This window comes from Oryx dammah, unplaced genomic scaffold, assembly GCF_014754425.2.
Source record: "Oryx dammah isolate SB20612 unplaced genomic scaffold, SCBI_Odam_1.1 HiC_scaffold_28, whole genome shotgun sequence".
Lineage (NCBI taxonomy): Eukaryota > Metazoa > Chordata > Mammalia > Artiodactyla > Bovidae > Oryx > Oryx dammah.
Window position 1 is genome coordinate 107958213 of NW_024070212.1, and position 18012 is coordinate 107976224.

General features: G+C 51.4%; 1 protein-coding gene across 1 annotated transcript in view; it reads right to left on the reverse strand.

The window, feature by feature from the left end:
• Positions 1-1907: 1907 nt before the first annotated feature.
• TFAP2E (transcription factor AP-2 epsilon) overlaps positions 1908-18012 on the reverse strand; it is a 17124-nt gene continuing 1019 nt past the window's right edge. The window contains exons 3-8 of the mRNA XM_040231712.1: positions 17847-18012; positions 17250-17301; positions 7147-7369; positions 5501-5619; positions 4822-4963; positions 1908-3082 (exon numbers count right to left, since the gene is read on the reverse strand). The exon at positions 17847-18012 is cut by the window's right edge and continues 21 nt beyond it. Of these exons, the coding sequence (XP_040087646.1) occupies positions 2800-3082; positions 4822-4963; positions 5501-5619; positions 7147-7369; positions 17250-17301; positions 17847-18012 (985 nt within the window). The 3' untranslated portion in view covers positions 1908-2799. The remainder of the gene's footprint in view (positions 3083-4821; positions 4964-5500; positions 5620-7146; positions 7370-17249; positions 17302-17846) is intronic.

Genomic DNA, 18012 nt, shown 5'->3' on the forward strand with positions numbered 1-18012 from the left:
TCAGCATACGTTTTTCACTCCATACCTACTGTATAAAGGGTAAGCGTTGCTTCCTGAAATCTTTCTTACAGATACATATATATGTATGATTGAGTTGTGGTGCAATGTACCCTGATATTTTCTAATCTGTTCTCTCTACTAGATTTTTTTTTTTAATGCCAGCTTTATCCTTAATCAATTTTCTGAAGTTGAAAAACACTGGGAGTGCACTGATGCTTTAACACTTGGGGCCAAACACCACTTAGAGTGGTCTCGCATTGGTTCCCATCTGCTTTCAGGTGATTAATACACTGGAAACAATTTATTCCTTCCCATGCTTGGGGTGAGAGGGGATAGGTTGGAGCAGAGAGCAGCTGCTTTGCCTCAGGGTAGGGAAGCTTAGCTCTGACTAGTGAAGAGGTTGAGGAAGCTGACAAGGAACCCCTAAGAAATGGAAGGGGGTGCTGAGATAGTCTTAAGTGCCATATGTCTTTTAATTCCCTCAACTTCCTGTAGTCTAAAATAATTTCAGTAGTAGAACGTCTCTTGCCAGGTCCAGGTCTTTCATTAACACAGAACATACTTCCAGCCTTTCCTCCCATCCTTTCATATGTGTAGGTTGAGGCAGGGAACCTTCTTGGGAGAAGCACTCACATCTTTGGACCTTTCCCCTGGGAGATGATGATTCCTAAACCTTTCCTTTCTGTGAAACACCTGACCATCTGTCTTTGACAGCACACCTATGAGGAACTGAGGGAAGAGAATTCCAGGCAAAGAGAAAGGCGAATGCAATGGCCCTGAAGCGTAAAAGTGGTAATCCGAGGAGCCGAAGGGGAGCCCGTGTGGCTGGGCCAAAGGAAGAGGAGGGAGTAGTTCAAGATGTGGTTGAAGAAGTAGGCAGTGTCTCAGTTGCTGGCAGGGCTTCAGTATGGTGTACCAGTGAAAACAGACCAGTTGGAAGGCTACTGTAATATTCCTGAGGAGCAGGGTGGTAGCAGAGGAGATTCTTCTATCTGGATGGACTTTGTGATGGATAATAGGGTATAGGGAAAGAATCAAATACAACTTCCTAGTCTCTGGCTTGAGGAACTGGGTATAGAGCGTGGCACCATACTGAGGTCAGGAAGGTGGCCAGGTCAAGATTTGAGTACTTGAGTCAAGTACTCCATTTTGGACATAAGTAGGGAGTGTTTCAGAAGACAGCAAGTAGTCACCCATATCAAATGCTGCTAAGAAGTCCAGAAGAGGGACTTTGGACTTGTGGCCACTGATGACCTTGCTGAGTGGATTTCCATAGGCTGGTAGTGGCAGAAGCCAGAGTAAAGTGGGTTGAATTGGGGGTGGGGAAGTGGAAGTAGGGGTGTCATAATCTTTTTAAGAACTCTTTAAAAGGAAAGGATTTATGTTTGGTAAGGTAAGAGATCCTAGAATGTGTCCTTTAGGGAGTGATCTGTAGATGACTTAGTAGGGACGGAGAGACTGAAGGTGCAGGCAAGAAAAATGGCTTGAAGAACGAAATCCTCAAGAAGACAAAGAAGCTAGACTTGAAGGGGCCAGATAGTCATCAGTATTCATACTGACACGTGTTTAGACCCACCACCAATGATCACAGTAACTCATCACACAGACCTATAGCCAGACCGACACCTTCACCCACAGGCTTAGTGAGTCACAATAACATACCCCCATCCCCCCACCCAGGATTCACCTCTCTCACACACACAGAACTAACAGCCACATTGATAAGCCAGACAGACCCACCGTCTGTATCCCCTCACACAGTGATGCCCACAGCCCCCTCCAAGATTTCCCCCTTATACACTCCTCCCCCTTCCCCCAGTCCCCAGGCCCTGTCTCTCCCCTGTGACCTTGCCATCTGGGGAGGCAAATTCAGGCCTGGACTGAAGAAGGACAGGGAGGGCTTCATATCCAGTGAAAGGTTTTATTAAGAGAATGAGAACGCAGTCTGAGAGTTGCGGAGGTACACTGACTGCAGGGTCAAGAGAAACAATCGTAAATAACAAAATCTCAGCCACAACCTCAGAGTCCCTGACATCTTTCTTTCCTCCCAGCCCACCCATAGCCCTTTGTGAGCAAAAACACCCTCTCCATCCTAGTGTAGCTGCACGTCTTGGCGCATGAGCAGAAGACTGTGAAACAAGAGTCCTCAGCTCACTGGGATAAATAAGTTGCACTGGACATTTTTAAACTTTAATGATAAATAAATAGGACAGACAGCAACAGGACTGAAGTGCAGCCTGGACTCAAGTTACCCAATTTGTGCTTTATCTTCCCTGTTCCTTGAGGGCCCCTCCTGCCCACTTCTTTAGAAGAGTGGCAGCGATGCAAAGAATCCACTGGGGCCTTCTGCCAGCACCCCTTTTCTGGGGGTAGGAGACTGAGATGAAGCACACCAGCTCCTCAGTAGCACCTCTGGTTGGTTCATTTCCCTCCTGGTCTCAGTAAAAACAGCAAGGCCTTGGCCCCTGGGGATACCCATCATTGCCCAGGCACCCTCATGGGCAGCACTGGCCCCAAGAACCAGACTTTTCTGTGCCAACCTCCTCTTCAAACCCTTCTCAGCAGTCAAGGGTCAGAAAATTGCACACAGGAGGCAAACACCGGGGTGCTTAACTTATCAACACAGAGGTCACTTCCCCTAACTCCAACCCAGATCCCTAACTCATGGGTTTCTGGAGGAATGTTCTTTTTCTGGTCTGACTCCAGCCCCACCTTTGAATGCTTCCAGGCCCACCCCCAGGAGGAAAGACCTCATTACAGATCTTGGGAGCCCCTTAAGGGATGGGGTGGGGCAAGCGGTTACTTCCGATGTTTGGCATCCTTCTCTGACACCTTGCTGTCACCGTGACAACTGCCTGCACTGCTTAGAAACATCTTGTCCAGCCCCTTGAGTGACTCCAGTAAGTAGTTCTGGAAGGCAGTGAGGGCAGCACAGATGGCGGGCCCGCCGAAACCATGGGTGATGAGGCTGAAGTGTGTCAGACAGCTCTGCACTCCCGGCTCCAGGGTGAGCGCTGGGCGAGTGTTGCCCAGCGGTGAGCGGTCCTGCGCCATCAAGTCTGCAAACTCCTTACAGATCTGCCTGGTTGCGGAAGGAGGGTCAGAGGTTAGAGACAGGTCTGAGTTCAGCTGGACACCATACATATGATTGCTGACCCAACAGTTGACAAATGATGGTCATACCCATGTTACTGAGAAGTAAACGAAGGTTCAGAGATGGAAACTGACTTGCCCAATATCACACAGCTAATAAACAGCACATGCCAATACCCTACGATTGCTTTTCCTGTGGATATTCTGCCCACATTCCAAGTCCAGCTCAACTCCTGCCTTGTCCAGGAAACTTTCCTTGATTCTCTCTCCTACCCACACCTGCACCCAAAACAGCCAATGCTTCAAGAGCTTTGTTTATGAAATTATTGGGGAACAATCCAGAGTCTGCCTTAAATAACTGAACTAATAGCTAGCAGTGAATATGAATTGAGACCTGGATTCTGTGCCAAGCACACTGTCTGTATCAGCTCACTTAATCTCACAACAAATCTATATTGTTATCCCTGTCACATGGAAGAGGAAACTCGTTAAGTTTCTGACAATTAGATGACCTGTCCAAGTGACTAGGCTGGAAGTTGAATCCAACTCCATTCTGCAGCCATCATTCATTTCTCTATGCATTCTGTGTCCACCTCAGGCAGGAGAACCACTTGTGTCTTCCCTTTGCATCACCAAGGAACCCAGTCAGCATCTTAGATGTGACTGGGACCCAGGAAGGGCTTGCTGAGTTAGCTGAGTAATGAGTGAGGTGGGTCCTGCCCTAGACAGTCTCAAAGGCCCCATGAGTCATGGCAGTCCCGTGAGTCTGTGAGTCCATTTCCGCCTAGAGCACTTGAGGGAGCTGTGAAGACGGGAGGATGGAGTTGTGATATGAAGAACTGCCTTAGGTGGAAGGACTGAATGTCATTCTGAGCGGAAGAGCAAGCCCAAGAATGGGAGGGCAGGAGAGAGCAAGAGGGTCAGGTGGAGTGGGTGGAGTTTGTGCAGACCACATTATGGGGGTCCTCAAAGGAGTCTGGATTTTTATTTTAAATGGTGGTTTTCAAACTGCCCTGTGTCTGTCTCTTCTTGCAAAGGAGCCCTTCCTGAAAGGTAAATCTTCATCAAATAGCAGTTCATTACGCAGGCTCTGCAGCGTCCCAGTAGAGCCTAGTTTGAAAGTTAATGCAGTGACAGTGGGAGCATTGAAGGCTCTTGGGTAGAGAGCAGTGCCTGTGCGGGGCGGAAGGCTGGGGGAACAGAGGGGCGCCGGGTAAATGTCCGGGAGTGAGACGAGGAGCCCAGTATCTGGGTAGGGTACATGGCATGTGGGTAGGGTGAGGGAGGCATCCGTGAGACTTGTAGAGGGGTCAGGTGTGAAGTAAGGACAAAGTAGGGTCAACACAGGGGCCTGGCTGGGTGCCCTGATGGAGGTCCCAGGAGCAGAGGGGCTGATTGGCAAGGCTCAGGAATGGGGCTCAAGGCTAGAGACCCTCAGCCTTGCCATGGGTGCCATGGGGCCGTGGTACCCACACCTGGGCTTCTGTGTAAGCCTGTCCTGACACTGTGTTTGTGACATACAGAACTCAGCTATGCTCACATGTCCACGTGTGCCCTGTCACGTGCAGCGTGGAGCCTAGGTGTGTGCAGTGGATCACGCACCGTGTGTCCATCACAGGTACACGTGGTGCCCACTGTGCCTGTGCTTGGCACCCGTGTTCATGCCCTGCACCCATAAGTGCCCGTGTAGGGCACCCACGGCAGCCTGTGCACAGCGCCCTCACTCACTTGGCAGCCAGCAGCATGCTCTTGCGGCCGTGCAGCTCCCCGGGGTCAGCGTGTTGTCGGCACAGGTACTCGGCAGCTGCCTTGGCTGGGAACTCGGTCTCACAGACGTAGCCAAAGTCTCGGGCCAGGTGTACAGCCTCTCCTGGGGGAGGGGAGGCAGAGATGAGACATCACTACAGCCAGGTGTACCTCTGAGCCTGGAGCACAGACTGGACCCTCCAACCCCTGACCAGGGCCAGCCTCCATTCTGCTTCTAAATATGTTTCTCTCTTCTTCCGATTCCCCTCTCAGCTCTAGTTGCAACCCCACTGCCCTCCCTTCTCGGAAGGCCTCTGAGCTTAGGGGTGGGAGCTGAGCTTGAGAACTCAAGATGATTGAGCTCAGAGTCACCAGCCTCCAGGGAGGGGACTCTAACCCCCTCATCTCTACCACATTCAAACACTGGCCACTCTTCCTCACACTCCACACACACACACACACACACACACACACACACTCTACTTCACCAGCACATGCACCTATGTGCTGTGTATACACGTAAAGACTGCACACATATTTCATACACACCCCTTACATATGGGGCACAGAGAACACACATATGACTAAACATGCCCTCCTGCATCCGAGACAGTCACAAACAGTCACACTGGGTGGTGGCTCTTGGCCCCTCGGGCCTCACCCTCTACTAGTGAAGTCAGCAGGGTCACGTTGGCAGCCTTGCGACGGCCAGCTGGCAGGTTGAGCCCAATCTTCTCCAGCCGCTCGCGCAGGCACCGGCCTCCATTCTTGGACTTGGCCCTGGACGTGCACACAGAGAGACACACAGACTATGAAGAGAGAATCTTGTGTGCTCAGTGAGCCAACAGGGCCTTGCTGCCTCCACCAGCCCTGCGAGGCTTGGGTCTGGCCCTGGGGACATGCTGGGGTCTCCACCTGCCCGATCCCAATCTCTTCGTAATCTCACTGGGTTTGCAGCCACGATGGGAAAGTGGGCCCTACATCCAGCTCCAGGAACCGCCTCATTTCTCCCTAATCCTCCCAATAGCAGGGACAGCCCAAGGTGGGGCAGGATGGACCAGCGTCTCAGGGTTCTTTCTCCCACCTGTGTACATCAGCATAGCTACCCAGGGACATGCAGGCCCAGAGACACGGGAAACACAGAGAGATACATGGGAGACATTGTTATACACACAGCTGCCCAGGGCACATAGACACACACACAGATGAAACGCACTGAGGACCAAGAACAGAGACATGCACACCAATAGAGACAGACACACAGTCTCAGAGATCCAGGACACAGAAACACGTTTCCACACCAAGTCAGGAGCCCAGGGACATTTGTGCAGACCGCCATGGACTCACACAAGCCACTCTGGGATGCTCAGAGACCAGGAATAACGGGACGCTCCCACACCCGCACAAATGCGGCTCCTACCCAAGGATGCTGTGCTGTGCTCAGTCATGCAGTCGTGCCTGACTTTGCGACCCCCATGCACTGGAGCCCACCAGACTCCTCTGTCCATGGAATTTTCCAGGCAAGAATACTGGAGTGGGTTGCCATTTCCTACTCCAGGGAATCTTCCTGACCCAGGGACTGAACCCTCCTGCTTTGCAGGGGGACTCTTGACCACTGCACCACCTGGGAAGCCCCACACAAAGGTAAGCATATACTCATACAGACACACAGAGTAGAACATACTCTAAACAACACATCCCACTGAAAGTAACACAGGAAACTCACACTCATGGAAACATATACTCCTGTCCACTCCCTACACCACATACTCGTACAAACACACATGCAAGCATGCACACAAACACTATCCTCAAATACATCAAAAGTCATAGTCCCGAAGCAGAAATACCTACCCAGGCACAAGGACATACGCAGAGACAGACCCAGTTGTGAAAACAAACCATGGACCCCATGCTCCCTGCTCAGAACACACACACCAGAGAAGCCTATAACTGACACAGGAAATGGGCCTTAAGTCCTGGGGATCCTTTTTCCGGGTGGGGTGGGGGCTGTCCCTTCCCCTAACCCAGCCTTGTCCATCGTGCCCAATGTGGGTGAGTCCTGCATCCCTTCTTGGTACCCAGGCTCTTCTCTACCCCCGGCCTCCAGCCTGCAGACCCATGGGAGCTGCCAAGGACACAGTCCTGTCCAGAGAGCATACATAATTCTCCTGGGAGACTGAGGTGGAGATGACCCTGTGTGTCCTGGGGTGGGGCCGTCCCCTCTCCAAACCCCTGAGAAAGTCTGAAAGGAGCTCAGGTTTTAGCCTTGACCCTGGGCAGGGAGCTGTGGGCTGGCCTTCCTACCTGCGAAGGACACCACCCAGGAGAGAGGCATTGAGGCACTCGGGAGGTGAGAGTCGCCGCTGGACCTCCCCCACCGTCACCTTGTACTTGGACGTCGAGCTGAGCAGAGAGAGCCGGCCGGGCACGGAGCAGAAGACCTCACTGGGGTTCGTGATGCCGCCAACCAAGCTGTCTTTGGCCAATGAGAGGGCCGAAAGGCTGCTGGCTTTGGAGGGGATGGGGACTGTGGAGCAGAAGCGAGAGCAAGGGAGAGAGACAACACTGAGCAGGGGGCCACGGGGCACTGGCCAGCTGGGCTGCGAGTGCGCTGCTGAGGCGCCAGCTGCGCGTCGGCACCGTGCTCACATGCTGTGCACACACAGCTGCTTCTGCACGTCCCAGCACCTTCCAGAAGGACATTCCACTAACCCTGCTTTACAAGGGAAGAGACTGAAGCATGAGGCTAACGTGACTCACTCACGTTCACTCAGCCAATGGGTGGTGGAAAAGAAACTCAAAGTTCTCTGGCTCTGGAACCCCGACTCCCCTCATTGAGTCAGGCTGGTTCCCTGTTAAAAATCAAACAGCCTCAGCAGTCTTGGGAGTTTGGGCATGCATGAACACAAAGGGTGTTGGAAATAAGGAAACGGAATGTGAGCTGGAAACTGGATTCCTGGGTCACTGCAGCAGGGCCCAGCCAGATGCGATGACAAGGGGGCCCTGATTCCCTGCTCCCAGTCACCTGTGATCCCCATGTCTCCCCACCATCTAAGGTCAGTGAAAGGCCTGGGGGCTTTGGACTCCCCCATTCCAGGGACAGGGAGGTTATGGCCCCATTAGGCCCCCAACGCTGGCCCTCTTCCCGCTAAATCACTCTGGGACGTCAAGGAGTCCAGGAATAAAGAGATATCCCCTATCGTTCCCTCCCCCAATACTCTCTAATTTTGTACTAATATCTATGAAGAGGAGGGAAGGGAATCTGAGAAGTTTATTTTTTAACACGCATTTGGACACGCTTGGCTCTAAAAGAAAGTTCTTCCTGCTGTCTAACCTCCATTCTCCTGCTAAGCCTCAGGGGGAAGGGAGAACGACTGAGGCACTTGTTTCCCCTTGGGCTTTTCTTCTTTCAAGGAAGTGAGAGCCTTGGTAGAAAAGGCAGGCTTTCTGTGTTTGGGGAGGGGAATCAAGTAGAGATCCTGAGGTCAAGCGTCAATGAGCACTCACTCTACTATATACTATGTGCTTCTACCAATAACCTCACTGAATCCTCAGAACAAGAGGCTACGTTTATTATCCCCATTTTACAGATGAGAGACTGAAGCCCAGAGAGGTGAAATAATGTCCCTGAAATCATGTAGCTGATAGACTTAGTACCAGTAGTAATCCCTGGGCTGTGGTCTCAAAGGTGGCACTTGGCCCTCCAGTCATCTGGCAAAATGTTCACTGAGCACCGGTGTGCGGGGAACCGTGCCTCGGGAAGGCAGAGGCAAGCAAGGCTGGCCCAGTCCCTGGCCTGGCAGAGCCCCTCCAGCTTTCCCCTCTCTGAACGTGCACTGAAACCCTCCCTGCCTTCGCCCAGCCAGAAATCTCAGTGAGGCCCTCCACACCGCCCTCTCCCACCCCATCCCACCCATCACTGTGGCCTAGGACTTTCTTTTCTCCACATGCCTGGATGAAGCCACAGGTATGGAGGGACACTCACTCACTTCCCACCTGAATTTCTGCACAGCCCCTGCCCCAGAGGGATCTTTCTGAAATATCCATCACTCCCCAGCCTAGAACTCATCAGTGCCTGAGAATCAAATTCTAGCTCCATAGCTGAGCAGAATGATGCTGCCTACCCGCCAACCATTTATCAAGGGCTTCACATTAACAGGTCTGTGGAGTAGATGGTATTTTCTATCCCCATTTCAAGATAAAGAAACTTAAATTTCAAAGTATTAATAGTTAAGCTGGCTCAGCAATAAGGAACAGAGATGGATCCTGGCCTTTGATGATGACCATAACTGTCACAGTGCCCTTCTTGGGACTTCCTTGGTGGTCTGCCTGCCAATGCAGGGGACACGGGACCATCCCTGGTCAGGAAACTAAGATCCCACGTGTTGCACAGTGTGGCCAAATTTTCTTTAAAAAGTGGGACCCAGCTTGTGGTCCAGCCCTCCCTACCTGTCCTGCCTGGTCCTCCATCTGCCCTTTAGGCTCTCGACCACACTGTCCAAAACCAATACACTCTGAGCCACATATATAAATTTATGTTTTCTAGAAGCCCCATTTTTAAAAAGTGAGAAACACATTAAGACTAATTTTAATACATTTTACTTACCCCAATAAATAAAAACATTATCACTGAGTCATACAATCAATATTTCGAAAATTATGAATGAGCTATTTTACATTATTTTCTTGTACGTGGTCTTCAAAACTCAACACATATTTTATACTTACAACCCATCTTAATTTGGATTAGCCACATTTCAAGTGCTCTATAGCCACACGTGGCCGGTAGATCCTACAGTGGACAGCATAGTTGTAGACTTCAAAGTGGGGAGCGCAGCAGTTAATGGGAGAGTGTTACCATGTAGGACACACCAACACCGCCAGAACTCTTAGCTTGTTCAGGTTTTTGGTTTGTTTTTGCTGGTAAGACCAGAATTTGAGGTTTCTAGGTGATATCTCTGGATTATTTTTTTTCACTGCACTGTGCAGCTTATGGGAACTTAGTGCCCTGACCAGGGATTGAACCCACACCCCATGCAATGGAAGCATGAAATCCTAACCTCTGGACCATCAGGGAATTCCCTGGAGTTTTAAACATTGGCAACTGATTCAAAAGTTTAGGGACGTCCTTGGTGGTACCGTGGCTAAGAACTAGATCCTATGTGGAATCTCACATGCTGCAACAAAGATCTAAGATTTCATGTCCCTCAACTAAGACTCACCACAGTCAAATAAAAACTGAGTTAAAAAAAATTCATAGAAATACACATTTTAAAAGGGTGAAGTGTACTATATGTAAATTATACCTCAAGCTTGACTTTAAAAAATAAAACTATGAATTAATAAATTAACAAGAAGGGCAAAGAGACAGTCTGGTTGCCCATGATTCCTAGGCAGAGGGAATGGTCAGAAGAATAGAAAATTCTTCTCTCCCCAGCAGGCTCCTCCATCCAGTTTTTATTAAAGTCTGGAGACCCCTGAGGCCAGGTTCTGTACCAGGAGAGAGACCAAAGCTGGGTGAAGCTGTTTGTGCATGTGCAAACAGGGACATATGTGAGCATACGTGTCACACAAATGTCTATACATAAAAACTACATGCCCTGCTACACAGCAACGAGGGTGAACCTGTGCGTGCGTACACTTAACAGACAGTGAGCCCAGGTCTATACACACAGGCTCTGCCCTTCTCCAGTGTTGCGGGAATGCAGCAATGTACATAAGGATATCTGCAGGTGCTTTTGCTACTGTTGATATATTTAAACATAGAGTATATGCCAGATTTATGCTGGCATAGGTGCAGCTAGCATAGTGCAAGACAGGTGGACAAGTGTTTGTCTATATGATTAAAGACTTTGCTGCTTCCCCCCACTTCCTCCCACTTATCTGTATCTTTCCCCTTGGAGCTTCTTCCTTCAAAAATGATGGGTGTGAAGCCAGGGTTAGGAAGGGAAGCAGGTGGCCTGGGGAAAGAGCAGTCATAAAGGTGGGAATTAACTAGCACAGATTGCAAGGCAGGGACACTGGCGTCTTGTCTCCCATACCACAGTGAGTCCTGAAGCTGATGTGGTCTACTCATGGTGTCCCCCTGGTCACGCACACAGAAGCCATTCACATGTACACATGCCTGCAGACAGGACTCACACACACACACACCACAAGTCTACACACTCTGTCCACAGGTGGGAGATACGTTCTGACCACTGTTTCTGGGGAGTGTGCCAAGATGCTCAGAAAGCTGGTTAACACTGCAATTCTTTCTAGCATAAAATACAGGAGCAAAGCTTTCCTGACCTTGGATTGGGCAAAGAGTTCCTCATACGGCACCAAAACATGATCCATAAAAGAAAATCATGAAACTGGATTTCATCAAAATAAAAGACTTTTGCACGTGAAAAGACACTATTAAAAGAATGAGGGGCTTCCCTGGTGGGCCTGAGGTTGGGAATCTGCCTTGCAATGCAGGGGATGTGGGTTCGATCCCTGATTGGGGAACTAGGATCCCCCGTGCGGCAGAGCATCTGGGCCCACACGCCACAAGAGGTGAGCCGAGGTGCCGCAGCTACAGTCCACGTGCCACAAGAAAAGACCCTGCACGACCCAGTGAAGACCCCGTGTGGCACAACTGAGACCCCTACGCAGCCAAATAAAGAAAAGCAAGAGTCTCCTTTAAAAAAATGAATGAAATACTCTTGAATAAGATATCTGCAAATCCTACATCTTATCAAGGATGTGGGTCCAGAATATATGAATTCTTATAATTCAATAGTAAGATAAATAACCCAATTAGAGAATATTCAAAACATGGGAATAGATGTTTCACTACAAATGAGATATGAGTGGCTAGTAAGCATATGAGAAAGAGCTCAACATCACTAGTGATTAAGGAAATGCAAATTAAAAATATACTGAGATACTCACCAGGAAGGCTATAATCAGACAGACAGACATATCAAGTGCAGATGACGATGTGAAGAAACTGGAATCCTCACATCTATTTGGTAGGAATGTAAAATAGTACAGCTGCTTTAGAAAACAGCTTGGGAGTTTCTTTAAAAAATTAAAGACAAACTCATAAAAATCCCGCAATTCCACTCCTAGGAATTTAAAAGCAGTGAAAACATGTCCACACAAAGATGCACTGTGAATGATCACAGCAGCATTATTCATGCTAGCCAAAAAGTGGAAACAAACCCAGAGTCCATCAACTGATGAAGGAATAACCAAAATGTGCTCCATCCATACAACGGAGTACTACTAAGCAATAAAAAGGACGACCTACTAACAAAATCTACAACACAGATGAACCTCAAAAAGATTAAAAGTACAAGAAGCTAGATGCAAAAGTTGGCATATTTATATATGTGTTTCATTTATATAATATGTCCAGTATATGCAAACATATAGACAGAAGGCAGATCAGTGGTTGCCTAAAGCTTGGAGTAGGAATTAATTATAAATGAGAATAGAGGAATTTTGGGGGAGGGGTGTTGGAAATGTCTTAAAACAGACTGTGGTAATGGTTACACAACTCTATAAGTATACTAAAAATCTTCGAATTGTACTCCTCCAGTGGGTGAATTTCAGGTATGTAAATTTTACTTCAGTCAATCAGGTTTTAAAAAATGCAGTCCCAGGGCCATATTTCCAGGGACTCTCATTCAGTAGATGTGAGATGGTGCCCAGGAAATCTTCATTTTCTTAAATAAGCACCCAATGGGGATTTGATGCGTGTGGTTGCTTAGACCACACTTAGGGTACCACCAATCCAAGGATGTGGGGAAAGGGAGGAGGAAAGCAGGCAGGAGGGGTCCTGACCCTCCTCCCAGCCCACCTGAGTTCCCTCACCTTCCCCAGTGGGACCTGCGGGTTAAGTTTCCATCTCACCAACTGCTAGAGGGTTTCTTTTTTAAATTTTTTAATTTCTTGGCCGAGTCATGTGGCTTGTGTGATCTTAGCTCCCCAACCAGGGATCAAACTCATGCCTTCTTCATTGGGAGCTTGAAGTCTTAACCACTGGACCACCAGGGAAGTTCCTGGAGGGTTCCTTTTATTTCAAATTTTAATTTCTTTTAATTGAGATATAGTTGATGTACAATATTACATAATATGCACGGGTACAACATAACAATTCACAATTTTTAAAGATATATTCTATTTATAGTCATGATAAAATAATAGCTATGTCCCCTGTGTTGTATTGTCCTTGTAGCTTATTTTGTACCTCCTAATCCCCACCCTCTCACTCTCTCCTCCCTTTCTTTTAACTATAACTCCTACCTTTCACTGCCCTGCGGGTGCTATGCTGCCCTCAGGCAGAGTCCACAGTTCATTTGCACTGGTTTTTTAGTCTGTGCTGGTGGCTCAGATGGTAAAGCGTCTGTCTACAATGTGGGAGACCTGGGTTTGATCCCTGGGTTGGGAAGACCCCCCTGGAGAAGGAAATGGCAATCCACTCCAGGACTATTGCCTGGAAAATCCCATAGATAGAGGAGCCTGGTAGGCTACGGTCTATGGGGTCGCAAAGAGTGGACACGACTGAGCAACTTCACTATATATATTAGTCTCATGCTGTGGCTGACGGTAGCCTGGGAGGCAAGTGAGGTAGGGTTGTAGAACTGAGTCAGATTCCATCTTTGTGTAAAATTCTGGTATCCTGTGTATTGTGGATATATTTTGCATTCAAAAATTTAAAAAATATTGCGCTAAGATGCAGTATTTATCTTGATTACTGAGCTCCCAATCTTGCTTCAAGTGAGTTCCTCACTTGTTTCACCCCAATCCTGGCGCTCCTTTGAAGCCCAGAAACTCTCCATTCCCCTTTTTCTTCCCAGAGCCAGGGAGAGCGGAGGAAAGGGTGACTGCTCACATCAGCCCCTGTCCTGAGGGAGAACAACAGAGCCCAGGAAGGGATTTTCCTGCCTGTAATTCGGCAACTACTCACTCTCCTCGGAGGGAAGGAGGAACACCGCAGTTCTCATCCCCAAACCACTCCCCTCCAGCCGTGACTGTGTGGTCAGAAACCCATAGAGATGTTTAACCTTTTTAAACCTGTTGGCCTTTCCAAAGAGAGGCCACACACACATGCCATGCCCGGTGGGGCGAATGGAGCTCGGCCATTTGTACATGACCTCTCCGAATGCACTCAGACTTCAAACCCTGTCACCCATTCATTCAACAAACTTCCGTACCACCTCCTGAGCCTCATGCTAATGTTTCAACTTCAGGCACTCACCGCTTGTCTTTTGAGCTCCCGCTACGACGTGTACAAAACAGATCACTGCCGATATTCCTGTCCCTGTCTGTCTCTCTGGCCAGTCCTGCCCCATTTCTGTGCCCTTAGGACAGGTCGCAAAACTGAAAGTGACAAATGTGGGTAGGAAAACTGAGGGCTCCCCGCTTCCCTCCGGCTCAGCCTCAGCCCCATCCGCCATCGCTGCCGCACAGCTGCCCCGGCTGCCAGGGGCGGCCTACCTGCAGGTGTGTGGTGGGGCGGGGCCTTGCCGCCCCTCCCCTGCCTGGCCTTCTCTGACTCACGGTCAAGGCGGAGGCCGAGGCCTCGTTCAAGTAGGAAGGCTGCTTCTGGGGTAAGGCTGGAGCTGCCTCCCTTTCACATCCAGGACCCCAGCCGCCCCTCACACAGCTGCCCCTCCCGCCAGGGCCAGGAGGAGCTGGAGGAATGAAGTCCTTGCTGCAGCTAGCCAAGAACGAGTTTCTATAATTTCAGGGCTTTCCGTAATTCTGTAACTCCAGGACTTTCTGTAAATCCAGGAGTGGGACGGTCCTCCATCGCTCCTGGCAGGTGCCAGAGGACTTTAGGACGGGACCGGGGCTCCCCAAACCTTCGGAAAGACCCGAGGGCGAAGAAGGAAGCTAACCAACCGCGCCCACGTGGCTGGCGGCGTGGCGGGAGTCCCGCAGTGACTGCGGAGGGCGCAAACGAAAATCACCCGCTGTGTGGGGCGAGGAGGCTCCAGGACGCAGGGCTTCAACTGGGCCACCTGCGTGGCCACGGCTAGGTCGCCCGTGCGAGGGCTTTCCGAGGCCTGACCTTCGCAGATGGGCTCCGCCTGTCTGGTTGCAAAGCCGCAAAGTGCCGCACGAACTCCGTCTCCTCCCCGAAGGCTAGCCGCGCCGGCCGCCAGCCAAAGGCCAACTTCGCCGCTTGGGAACCAGCCTCCTCCTTCATTTGGGAGATCCAGCTCTCGCCCCTCCCTCTTTGCGGCACTGCCCGGGGCTGTGACTCTCTGTCCAGGTTGGGGCTCCCAGCGTGCAGTCCCTAACTTAGGTCGCCGTCCCACCCACGGGCTGACACTGCAGTCGGGCCGGTGTGCGCGCCCGCGACGGCGACATCCCGCGCAGCACGGGCGCCCACATCCATCCCGCACCTGCCGGGGTCAGCGCGCAGCACTCGCGAATCCTGGCCCCACTCCCTGTGTTCTTGGGGCTGCTTTGGGAGATCCTCGCGCACCCCTAGGACCCAGAATTTATGGAAGTTTGGGGCTGGGAGTTTAGGCAGTTTTAGTTCCTCTTTGTAGCCAGTCTCTTGTCCTGGCTCTCAGCAGGGGACTGAGTTTTAAGATACTCAGAGGCCCAGCTGGTTTTTCTACCCTTCCCCAAAGCAGAAATCCCCAGGTTCCTTGGGCTTCCCAGGTGGCGCTAGTGGTAAAGAACCCGCCTGCCAATGTGGAAGATGTAAGAGACACGGGCTTGATCCCTGGGTCGGGAAGATCCCCTGGAGAAGGGCACAGCAACCCACTCCAGTTTTCTTGCCTGGAGAATCCCATGGATAGAAGAGTGTGGTGGGCTACAGTCCATAGGGTTGTAAAGAGTTGGACACGACTGAATTGATTTAGCACGTGAGCACCTCCCCCAGGGAGTCAATGAGTCTAGACCCCCCTAATCCACCAAGTCTGGGCAGGAGTCAGGAACTGGGAACTGAGACCATGGAGACCATCTCCAGGTGGACGCAGCCCTGCAGCAGGCTCTTGCCACTGGAGATGAGTTCTTCCTTCCGTCGGTTTTGGAAAAATTCACTAAAGCAAGGCAGTGGCCTCTAGCAAAGAGCTGGCTCTGACCACACACCTCTGCTGGGACTCCAGGCAGCCTCCCCAAACCCCTACCTCCAGGTAACACAGCCCCAGTACCTGGTGCCCCCTTCCCCCAGGTTCTGGGTGGGCTATCCCCTCATCTTTCCCCACACATACTCCAGGTGGTCCAGCTAACTCCCAGCCCCAAGTCTTGGAAATCCAAGTCCCGCCCCACGCCCTGTCCCCGCCCCCCCAACCCCACCTGCTCTCTGGGAGGGCAGACTGAGCTCAGGCTTGAATTCACTGGTTTGAAAAACAGCTTGTGCCAGCCCTGGGCACTGCGGGCTTGTCTGTGCCCCCATATTCCTCTCTTCACTGTCCCCTGTCCAAATTCAAGGAGCCTGTTGGATGCCTGAGCTTCCTGAGTCTCTGTCTTTCTCACTTTTCTCTGTCACCGTCAGAACTCACAGGTCCCAAGATCCAGTGGAGGGCAGATCTCAAACCCCTGGATTTTACTAGGGCAGAGAGACACAAACACCCCAAAAATAAACAGGGAGCAACTCTCCATCCTTAGAGATCCTCAGTGCCAAAAAACAAGTTCCTGGACACAACAGGGACCCTGACCCCCAAAAGCATGGAAATTACACCAACATGATGGACACACATTACACACTCAACAGCAAGAGACACCAAGAAATACTAGAAAGACACCTAGGAAAGGAATATTTCAGACATGTACAGGACTGCAAACTCACATAGACACCAACACCAGGCCCTGACCCTCCTGCACACGGCCTGACACAATATTCACAGACCCGCTCCCTCATCCTGAACACTGAAAGAGGCTCCCTAGTGGAGAAAAAATTCCCTAGGGAAACCACCAGGCTCCCAAGGACCTGCTGGGAAAGGAGGGGCAGAAAGAACCTGGCAGGCTAGGAAATCGTAAGGCTCGGTAAAGTGGAAATCATTTAACGACATCCATGGGAATAGCACCCCTATTACCACCTCTTAGGAAACAGGGAAGTGGTTTAACTTGTTCTGCAAATTACTCCAGATCTGAAACAGTGCCTTCCCTCCCCCTTGGTAGGGAGAGGCCAGGCCCCTGCACAGGCTTGGCCGCCAGGGTAGCTAAGTGAGCGTGGTCGGGCTCCCAGGGCACCTGGTCTGGTAGGCTCTGGGGCCAATTCACCAACCACCCTAGCTGCCCAGGCTTGCAGCCTCCGCAGCCCCTCTACTGGGCTGGAAAGAGTGACCGGTGGCCACCGAGCTCGGCGATGCACATGAGGGACGCGCCGTAGGGAAGACCGTTGGGTCTGTGTGCCAGGGCTTGCACCATCTCGCCCAGTTCTGCCCTGGCAGAGGCATGCCATTCTTCCTTACCTTTCTTGATCACCGACTGGTCCAGGAGGCTCATTCCCGGCTCGTCCATGGCCTGCAAATAGGACAGGGTAGTGGTAAGGGTGCTCGTAGACTCTAGTCTCTTGTCGCTTCCCAAAGCCCCTGCTGTCTGCTCCGCCCAACGCGCACCTCCCGTCGCCTGCGGCGGCCTCAAGCCGGACCAGGATTCACCCGCGATTTGCGGCCGAGTTGGAGCCCTGGGAACCTCGCCGTGCAGTTCAAAGAGGGAATTTTGAACCTCAGGCAATTCCTCCGCCTCTCTTCGCTCCAGGCACAGGCTGCCCCAGTAGACCAGAACTGGGCATAGATGCCCTACATTGCCCAGCGGACAGGGACAAAGTGGTTCAGCCCCTGCCCATTTACTCGGCGAAGGGTCGCCGCCACCCAGACCCCAGGCTCACGGACTCAGAGCCAGGCCACCTGAAAGGACAGGCATTGTCCAACTCAGGACGCGGGGCGCATCCTCGGTAGGCTGGGAGAAAAGTCGGACGGACTTCTGCACTGACCACTCTTTGCCGCCCGCCAGGTCCTAAGTCACCGCAGCGGATGCTGGCGCATCCCGGACTGTTCGGGCCTCACCTGCAGGTCCTCCAGGCCCGGCGGGGCCGCCAGCCCGGGGAGGCCGAGGGGCGCGTCGGCCAGGCCGTGCGCGCCCTCGGTCAGGCCTTGCAGGAGCCGCGGCACGGCAGCGGCGGCGTAGTCGCGGCGCGGGTCGAGGCCCAGGGCGCGGGCGGGCGGCGCCAGC